At 36.4% G+C, this 11,253-nt stretch overlaps 1 protein-coding gene across 1 annotated transcript; it reads right to left on the minus strand.

Annotated features, from left to right (window-relative positions):
* Positions 1–7,651, minus strand: LOC109225267. The gene is made up of 6 exons (XM_019389875.1): positions 7,225–7,651; positions 7,052–7,137; positions 3,710–4,515; positions 2,274–2,412; positions 558–907; positions 1–478 (listed from the first exon to the last, which is right to left on the minus strand). The coding sequence occupies exons 1-6, from the start codon at positions 7,526–7,528 to the stop codon at positions 358–360; spliced, it is 1,806 nt and encodes a 601-aa protein (XP_019245420.1). The 5' UTR covers positions 7,529–7,651; the 3' UTR covers positions 1–357.

Raw genomic sequence — 11,253 nt, forward strand, 5'->3', positions numbered from 1 at the left:
TTCTTTAAAATAGTGGCAGGAAAAACTCTCTGCGCATGAGCACGTATTATAATATGCTTGCTGAAGAGTATTACAAGGCTTCATGAGTCGACACAATAAAAATATACAAATACTACATATGCACATTTCCGGAGGAACAAAGCCGAATGACAAAGTAATATGGAGTACACCTGATCACAGCAGCCATCCTGATGACAAAAGTCTAATGCGCCTAAATTTTGTTATTGCAGTCACATGCACATAAATGATTTAGCTAAACAATGTAACAAAACAAGGAGTTCAGAAAAGTGACAAGCAAACAGCTCATTTAAGAACCCATCTACTGCTACTCCATACTTACTAACCATCGGCACAATGCTATTTTTGAGGAGACATTAACTTATTTTCTTCAGAATCATGCTTCATTGTTGCATCTCCACCCATCAATTCCTGGAAGCCTTCAACTTTTACAGGGGGAGCCCTGGGCATTCCCGTGTTCCTGTAGAAAATCAAGTATGATAATACTGCATGTGATGCATTTTAACGCCTACAGTTCTATTGCATATAATATTACTTACGGTGACTGCACTTGCGGAATTTGAAGAGAAGCCATCGGCCTAAACTGATTTGTGTTTTGAGCATAGGGAGATGATATAGCTGCAATTTGTTGCTGGCGAAACTGCTGCATCTGGGGCTGTCTCGCAGCCATTGCATTAAAGGCATTATTATCCATTGGAAAATCAGTTGGATGTTCAAGCTTGACTTGGACCACTGGCCTGTCCTTGTCGATGTTCATATTCATACTCATACCAGGACGAGGCGTTAACTGCTGGCGCCTTCGCATTCTCTCCACCAGCAGCTGCTGTTGCTGAGGAGTCAGATTTTGGGAATTGAGCATCTGCTGCATTTGAGGATGCATTCTTAATATCTGCACATAACCCAAGATGTATTTATAGATGATCTAACAAAAAAATCAGAATATCATTAGGTAAATTCAAACTATGAAGGACACTTGGTATGTAGAATAAAGAACAAGATAAATCATCCAGCCTTATGCCGCAATTTGTACACCTCTGCAACAGGTCTCCAGATAGAATCTTTTTTTCATTTTTTTAATGACAGTGGTGTCCAATCCAGCTTGCACGGACCTCGACTATTCCATGAGATATACCAATGGCAGGTGTCAAGATAGATTTATCTAAGCTACTACCTTATGCCCCTAACATGTAAATTCCAGGCAAACCTCTTTCCCGTTTCTTCACTTCCTTAATCCCCTTTTCCTGTTCTCTCACTACAGCTCTCCATCTCTCCTCCCATTCCATTAGCCCCCAAAAATCTTCTCCCTCTCCTGACATTGCAAACCCCCTACCACTTCAACCTTTCCCTTACCATATACCCCCCCCCCCCTCGTCCAACAGCAAATACAATCTATAACCCATTCCCCCTATGGCTTCAGCACCCCTGACTCTTCTGCAATTTCCTTTGTTTTCCCGCAAAACTTTAAGCAGCATTTCGCAACTAGTTTTTTCCCAAATCATGTTCCGGTAGTGTCTTGTTTCACTATATATTCTTTATTTTCTGCATTCCGTTGATAATCTATTTTCTGCAAATTTTCTAAAGTTCTTTCTTCAATTTCATAATCATTTATTTACTTCTTAATTTTGTCGTGAAGCAATTTTTTTCTAAAATTTGTCAATATAATTGGAAGTTTTTCTATTTATTATGCTTTCCTATTCGATATTTGGAACTGGAATCCTGAGACGGAAAATGAATTATGAGAAAAAAATTGTTAATTGTGAAGTGAAATAAATGAGTTTGTTGCAAGAGTATTTTTGGAACTTAAATTCTGACATCATATTAAACACTAGAGGGCACTAGGGACAAGACATCACTAAATATGCTGCAACCAAAGATGACAGGAGTAATGATCTCAAATATAATCCCGTCATACAATCCAATCTAGAGGAAGGAGATATCCTACCAAGTCCAGTCACACGTACTGAATGACCCCTAAAAATTCAAAAGGGGTCTTTCTACTTATTTTGTCCAGTATGATAATTATACATCTACAAGAAAAATAAGAAACAAAATAGAAAAATGCATCTAGCACTGCAAAGTTAGATTGATCTCCTGCGAAAACTGTTCGCTTACCAATAAAAGAATATTCATGCAAACCAAACAACTCTATACTTGTTAGCATAATCTTATAGCCATTTGCAGATATGAACAGCATTATAGCAAGAATGACAATATCATATGACTTTATGAATACCACAGACAAAAAATCGATGTACCTGCTGTGTCTGCGTTGACTGCCGAATAGCAGCTTGATGCTGAGGTTGCAACTGTTGTTGGAATCCCTGTACTTGCTGCTGAGTTTGCACAAAATTCCTAGTATTATCCTTCACAAGTTCAGATAACACTGCAAGATTACTGCCAATACAAGGAAAATGACTTAGATACTGAAAGGGGAGCGAGAGAGAAATACCATTATTCTTTTATGAGGCAATAGAGAGAGCATATCAAGATTATCAATGTGTGTGTATATATGTATAATACACACACACACACACACACACACAAGGTAGTAGGTTAGCAAGACCCACAAGCTAGCAGGTTAGCAAGACCCCACACACACACACACACACACACACACACACACACATATATATATATATAGAGAGAGAGAGGAGAGAGAGAGAGTGCGAACTTCCTGGAACCAAGGAGCACAAGGAGAATAATCCATGAAACAACTCAACAAAATTGCATCTGTCTTAGCTAAGTTCAATAACAAGTGATTGGAGTATCAGCTCCAATTTCATCCGAAGCATATTCACTATAAAGCACCAAAAAGAAAACGGCAGAAAAACGAACGTCGGACAAAAAACAGAAAAGTCTCTTGGAAAGGGATGAGGTTTTACATTTTCACAAAAGAGGAAAAAAGAGTCAATTACTGAGATCATACTTCTATGTCGTATATGATTTGATTTGCAACAGACATCAAATGCAGACACTTCAGCAATAAAATGTAATCCGGTAATCCGCCCTTGGCGTCAAGAAAAAGTTGTAGTAATAGTTCTAACACCAGCAATTCCCAATTAAGGTAGGTAAAGACTAAAGACTATACTGAAATTGTTTCTTTGTTGGCATGATGGGGCTTCCAAGTGTTTCAATAATCCAAGAGCAAACCAACTTTTGTACAGAAAACAACAACAACAACAACAACAACAACCCAGTGAAATCCCACTAGTGGGGTCTGGGGAGGGTAGTGTGCCCCCGAGGGATACAGTGGCTGTTTCCGAAAGACCCTCGGCTCAACTTTTGTACAGAAAACCAGAATGATAAATCAAGATCCCTGAAAAGATGTTGCTCTGATATTTTTATCATTGTGGATTTCACATACATCAGCAAGCAACAATTTCATGAGAAATACATAAGCTAAGAGAATAAAGTGTGAAGTGCTTGGTTAATCACTAGGGAAGTTCTTTGTAAACACAAAGCAACATTAGTTATTATAATGTTCTTTGGCAAATATGTTGCATCAACGAGGACCTGATTTTCATGCCTTAATACTTGAATGCCAATTTTAGGAGCTTAAACCTTGCAGCGTAGCATGAAGAATACCCAATGCATCATACTTAATGAAGAAATAGGAAACGGAGATTATAACAAAGTGAATAGGAACAAAGCATATATTTGAAAATATCATATGAAAATGTGCACCACCAACCTATGTCCAGCTGTATGAAGAAACATCTTCAGAAGCTCCATCGCTGAACACTGCTTTCTGTAGCTATCAGAAAGGAGTTTCAAGGTAGCACCTAATTTGTGAATATGGCAACTCAGGAATTTAGTCAAGACTTCTAGTGGAACTTCAGATGAGCCTTCGAAACCCACATTTCCCAGCAATTGTGCCATCACCTTTTGAGATAACTTTAATGCTTGCTCTTCACCAAGACATTTCCTCTTCCTTTCACCACCACTCTTTCCATGATTTTGATTACTGCCTTGTTCCATGCTCAGGTACTCTGGTCTAATACCAAGCCTCTCAATCATAATAGGGCTAATAGGGCTCTTGGTCATTATTTGGGGTAAAGTATCTAGAACCCCGTTGAACTCTACTTTCTGGTTCTCTTTCAATTGACTTGTCCGTAGGACTGCACTTTCAGGAACGCAATTCATGGCAGACATCGTTTCAGGAAAAAATGGGCTGTCGTTATCTAAAACTGAGTTTGATTGCAGGTTTGATCCATCATCCAACATGCCAAAACCAATGTTCTGATCTACCTTAAAAGCTACTCGCCGTCTCTTGTGATTCTCAACAACTCTAAGATAAGAGGACATCTGTTCAGGTGTTCGCTTTTCTGCTTCCCTGTCACCAAACTGTAACCTATATGATTTACTTGCTTTGTATTTTTCAAAGAACTGGTTATACCATGTTTCAGGTAAATCATCAAGCTTCAACCTCTGCGACATTGCATCAGCTTCTGACTCGCTATATCTGGATCCAACACCAAAATTTGACTTTGATTGGACCTGATAATATGTAGGACTGTGAGTCATGCTATTAAAAACATGAACAAATAAGAAAAAGCAACCAAACAAAATCATGGAGTTTAGAGTAGGGTGTCAATGGTTCGGTTCGGCCGATTATTCTATAAAAATTTTGCGATACTAATTTTTCGGTTATTCCATTTTGTATAACCAAAATTTGATTTTTCGAACCGTCTCAATCATCTCGGTTTCTCTACGATATCGGTACGTAGTGTCAATGGTTCGGTTCGGCCGGTTATTTTATTAAATGTTGTACGATACCAATTTCTCGGTTATTCCATTTTGTATAACCAAAATTAGATATCGAACCGTCCCAATCATCTCGGTTTCTCTACAATATCAGTACAATTCGGTTAATTTTGGTATTTTTTTAAAAACACCATGCAAGAGTCGCTAGTCGAAATTGGAATTATATAAATGCATACCTGCATAGGACTCTAGACATTTTTACTCTTTTAAAAGTGATGAATCAAAGGAACATGAAAGATGTCCAAATAGAGATTCATTCCACTAATCTACGGTAACATAAAATAAATTAAGCAAAGACAAGAGAAATATAAATCATACGAGTGGAAAGATAGTAATCAAGTTGGGACTCAAGAACAGAGTTTATTTGAAGATTAATATTCAAGAAGAGAAATCTAAATCATACGAGAGGAAAGATATCCAATACATTGTGTCTTGCTACTGAAGATCGCTGGAACACCTAGTGGCTTGCTACTCAAGATGTTGGAACTAATTTAGTTTCATTATGAGTAGTAGAATAAGTTTGGAAGTTGGAACTTTAGGTATTAGTTACTTGGTTACTTGTATCTATTTCCATAATCTCACGGCCCAAGGAAAAAACTTAATGCTTTGTTAGTTGTAAATTTAGTATATAAAATATATTTTTTATATATAATTTATTCGGTAAGGTTCGGTACTTTTTCGATTTATTTTTATAAAATTAAAAACCTACCCTATTATTCGGTACAGTTATAAATTTATAAAAAAACCTATGGTTTTGTAAAAATAAACCTAATAATCGGTTCGGTTCGGTCAGTTTAGTCGGTTTTTAAAGATTCATTGACACCCCTAGTTTAGAGCAAGAGCCATACCCAGTCTTCTAATGAGTTGTTAAACTTAAGAGAGAGGTGATACTTCCATTTAGGTGACAACAATAATTTCAGGCCTTTTCTCCTTTCCCTTCCTTCATTAAGTCAAAATAACTACTCCCTCTGTTTCAATTTATGTAAACCTATTTCTTTTTTAGCCCGTGCCAAAAAGAATGACCACTTTCCATATTTGGAAACAATTTACCTTTATGCAATGATTTGTAGCCACACAAAATATATGTGCCTCATTTTACACCACAAGTACTAAAGTCTTCTCTGTTTTCTTAAACTCCGTGTCCAGTCAAATGGGTTCACATAAATTGAAGCGGAGGGAGTATTAATTTGTCAAACTGAAAATCTTTATCCAAGTCTCCATTCCTACTAAGAGTAAGCCATCAACTCCACATCAGTAATCCTTTCCCTACAGCAGTTTCTTACCCCAAGGATCAATTGAAATTTTCTAAAAGAGGATTCATATAGCTGATCTCAACTAGGTTGAGACCAAACGGTAGTCAAAAAAATATACTCATTACTTAATGAAAAATGGAAATTCTCTCTCTTAATTTCAGATACTACAAAGGAATAGATGTGCTAGCAAAAGGGACATCATCTCCACAAAAACAACAACAACAACAACAACAACAAACTCAGCATAATCCCATAAGTGGGGTCTGAGCAGAGTAGTGTGTACAAAGACCTTACCCCTACCTTGTGCAGGTAGAAGGGCAGCCCGGTGCACAAAACATCCCGCATTCATGCAGGGTCCCGAGGAGGGCCGCACCCCAAGGGGTGTGATGTAGACAGCCTTCCTTAATACAAGGATTAGTGGCTACTTCCACGGCTCGAACCCGTGACATATAGCTGGATATCATCTCCACCTATTGCGAAACAAAACACGAGGTAACGATAACGTATGGATTCTATGCATTATATATGTCAAAGACACAGATTTCACAGCATAACGTTAGACTGCAGCTTGCTTCAGACACTTCCTTAAGCATCCAATAACCTAAGGGATTTAAGTTATATACACTAACCGTGTAAAGATTTTTCTACGTCGAATTTCAATGTGTGATAGCAAGTTAGTTACAAGTTGTTGTCATATGACCAGGAAATCATGGTTTCAACTGTGGAAATAGCCTCTTATAGGAATGTCACATAAGGTTGCATATATAAGACCCAATGCAGTTAAGCCCTTCCCCACCCCGCGTATAGTGGGAGCTAAGTGCACCGCACTACCCTTCGTAGTAGGTTTGTTAAAATCCTCAATTAATGTTTATCAAGAGATGATCTGCAATTATCTAATGTGACCTGACTGTGTAAATAATTTTACAGTAACTTGAACTCCTAAACCAAATTTGAACACTACCTACTAGAACTAGTGATTTTCACATGAAAGCAAAAACATTTAAGCTATATCATACCTTAGATAATACAGTGCTTGTACTAGCAACATCTTGCGAACAATTCTCGAGAGTAAAATACACATCATCACCATGCAATTGCAAGTCTGCAAGCAAAACAATGAACTTAACAAACTCAAAAGAACTAAAAACCAAACACGCGTTACAGTTCAAAAGCGCGTAAGAGCGCGTACAGTTTGGATTGAGCTTCGAAATTGCAGCAGAAGTGTGAATTGACGGCGGCGATTTATCGGATCGGAGGAAGAGAGCGATAGAAGCTTTATCGAAGAGGAGAGCACGAGCACGAAGCTGGAGTTGTATCTGAACCCTAGATTTGGAATCGTCGGTTCGCATGAAGGAATCCCAAGTAGAAGGAGAAGAAAGGAAGTGAATAAAGTTTGTATAAAGTGAATCGCCGAGCCATGAACGCCATACGCCGTGGCTCTCTAGCTTCCGAGCTAGCTCGTAACCCCGCCCGTCGTCGCCGAGCAATGCCATTTGCGTTTGTCAGTTCCGGTTCGGTGATCGGGCCGGGTGGGTTCGTTGACGGATTTTGGCTTAGACTGGGGAGGAGGAAGGTCAAAAGAAGCTCATTTTGTACACATATTATTATTATTCTATCAAAATATGACACTCTTAATTGCTAGTAATATCATTTATATGAGAGTAAATATCCTAAAATGAGCTTAAACTAATCACCTTTTTATCAGTTTCTACCTAAACTATCGCTTATCCCCAAAAACCTCCCGAACTATATTCTCTTTCGTATTAAAACTCGTTCGCTATTTATAAAGCATTTTGTGTGTAATAAGTCGTAAAAAAGCGCGTGAAGGCTAGAAAAACCCATCAAAATGGCTCACATGAGCCCTTATTTTTTTTATAAAAAATTTGTATTTTTTAGTTTGTTCTCATTTTTTTTTATATTTCACGTTTCTTCCTCATTTTTCACCTTTCTTCTTCGTTCTTTCACCTTGCTTCTCCATTTTTTCACCTTTTTCCTCCATTTCCCCGTGTGGTTCCATCTGAAATTCTCCCTCTCTTGTTATTTGAATTTCTATTTAAGCTTCTGAAAAATATTTGCAGAAGAATAAGATATATGAGAACAATGGAGTTTTCATGATGCAAGGGAGATAACCCACATGAAAATCCTATTCTATATTTAAAAAGTACACTCGCCTATTTCCTTCGTGCGGCTCTTTCTTTTGTCCTTATGGAAGTGAGTGGATGAAGTTGGTAACTGTAATTTGTTTCGATAGGTTATGGAAGACTTGGAACTGACAGGGAATACCAACGATAAGAGAGATCGGATGGCAAACAACAGTGGCCCGATTTTATACTAAACAACCCAAATTGAATACTATACAGAAAGAACAATTATTGTCTTAACAGAAATAACCCAATAACCCAAATTGAGGGTTATTAGGAAAAATTCAGGTCACAACGAAGTTTAATGGAGAAAATCGCTAGTGAGGGGAAGAAAAGCTATTATCGGAAGATAGGAGAGAGAAGGAGATTTTACTGAATGTTTTTTTTGCCGCTAGACCTTTTATCTATTTTAATCGTGTGAATAATATTTACCCATTTAACAAATTCAAATTAATTTTTAAAATACGTAATTAAGTTATTTATTGATTGGGCTAATTAATATCCATGTGGAGTGCCACATGGTATATTTCTTACAAATTTACGAGAGTATATCACATACACCATTAACAATGCGACGGGGGTTTTAATATGAAGGAGGATATAGTTAAGGGATATTTGGGGGACAAGCGATAATTTAGGTAGGAAACTGGCAAAAAGATAATAGTTTAAACGGGTTTTAGTGTATTTACTCTTTATATGATGTACTATTAGTTTTTGAACAATAGAACTTTTTGTGAAATAGTAAAGTATACACAGTCGTTTAGTTGGTGTAGCAAGAAAATTTAATCTTTAAATAAAATATATAACTTTCAAAAGTACAAAAGTGTTAATTTGTTTGGAACATATTAAAAATGAAAAAGAGAGAGCACATGCATAAGTTATACAAACATATTAGCTAAAATGTCCAAATTTTCGTATGTACTATTGAAATTGCTCCTTTTTTTTTTTTTGTCCATTAGACTTTTGTTTTTTTTTTCCCCCAAAACAAAAACTTTATATTACTACATCAACGAACAACAAAGTTCAAATGTACTGTTTGCATCCTGGACAACCCAAGTTGGGAAAAACTTCTCTCAGGAGATGTCCTTCAACAAAGAAATAGAAAATTTAGCTAAACTATGAGCTACTTTGTTTAACTTCCTTGGAATATAAAGAAACTCGACGTGATCTAAAATGCTTGATAGCTTCCAAATGTCTTCACACAACACTTCTATCTCCCATAATGTAGCCACCTATTTTTGGATCATATCAACGACATTCTTAGCATCTGATAATATCTTCACACTTTTTCATCCAAAAGTAATAGCACATTCAAGTGCCTTTCTTATGGCAATCGCTTCGGCAGTCATGATTTTCCCAACATATTGAATTGAGGATCCATGAGCATGAAGCAGTTTTCCAAGGCTATTCAAAGCCGCGACACTAATATCGCCTGTCTATCATCACACCGTAATCATGCGTCTGTAAATAATAAAACATCATCTTGAAAAGTTGTTAGTTTAGGCAAAAACTCATTTCCAGTTGAATGTCGTGCAGCGGGGCAACTAGTTAATAGATCTTTATATTCCTCATACTCAAAAAGAGCTTTAGAAACAATGTCAGTTGGCTATAACATTTCCTGATTAAAGCACCAAGCATTCCCACCTTTCCAAATTTGCCACATAAGATTAACACTCAAATATAATAATTCAGTAGATTCAGGAAAGTGCTTAGCATTTAAGAACAAGTTGTACCACCACACAGAAAAGTCAGTTATGTTTTCAATATCAGGCCAATTAATAGGACTTTGTTTCCATACAAGCTGAGATCGGGGACATCTAAATAGCATATGTTCTATATCTTCACTTTAAAGACCACAAATCTTACACGTTTTATCCAGGTTCTGTAATCTTTTAGCTAAGGTATAATTAACGGGCAAAGAGTTAATCACACACTTCCTTAGAAAATGTTTAAGTTTATTTTTAATTTCTAAGTTCCACAAAGAATCCCAGAAGCTTTTAGGAAAAGAACAACAACTCGCCTGGGCTTCCGAGTTCCTAATAGTCTTATATTCATAGTTTCATACCCTTGTTATTAGAAAATAATCTAATATTTGCTCTGCCATTAATTGGGCTCCAACGCGAGGTCATTGTCTAAATTTTTAGAGAGAAAAAAATCAAAATTTACATATCAACTTTTAACTACTATGATTTTAAAATTACCCTCAAGTTCAAAGTCAAGCAAAATCAAAACCTTTTTCCTAAGAAAAATTACCAGCTATGTCCATTTATAAGTAGCTCATTACAAAAATTGGCCAATTGATAGAATATTACTAATATTAGCCAAATTAGCCAATTAGCTATTTGTAGCAAAAAAAGAATATCAAATTTTTGCTTTGTTTTGAGTGGGTGCTATTAGAATAGATTGCGCACAACTTAAGGAGCTTGAATCTCAGTTTTGGGATGATTTGGTGAAGTTTTGAGGTGGTTTGAATTGAAAATTCGAAGCAAAAACTGAACATGAAAAAAATGATATGTGTATCACACTGTGTATCATTTGTGTATCACATATGTATCATATTTGTATCAATCGTATATCACATGTATATCCATGTATATCTGTGTGTGAGATACATGCGTTATACATGTTTGATACATGTGTCGCAGAAGACTTTTTTGAATTCGATTTAATTACGAATTTTGATACAAAACCAGTCCAAATCACCTCCAATCTTCCTCAAAATTTGTATATTGACTTATCTATATATTTTCAATGAATTTCACCTATACCCATTGAAAAAGTTTCTTTTTTATTTAGATTCTTGAAATATTGTATATATTTTTGTATTTCATCACCTTATTTGCTACCTCATCCATGAAATTTTCTTTTCGTCTTGCATCTAGTGTTGCTAATCACGCTTTCAAATATGAAAGGTGATTTTTGCATGTGATTCCTTAAGAGAAAGAACCCTATTATTTGGTTTTTTAATTTTTGTTGGCTAGTTTTAGTAAGTCTATGACTAATGGCTAGAAGTTGGTAAGTTGAGATTTATTTAGGACATTTGTGTAAGTTTCCCTTTTCCTAAAGGTAGGCTAGTA

Source organism: Nicotiana attenuata, chromosome 5 (assembly GCF_001879085.1).
Source record: "Nicotiana attenuata strain UT chromosome 5, NIATTr2, whole genome shotgun sequence".
Taxonomy (NCBI): Eukaryota; Viridiplantae; Streptophyta; class Magnoliopsida; order Solanales; family Solanaceae; genus Nicotiana; species Nicotiana attenuata.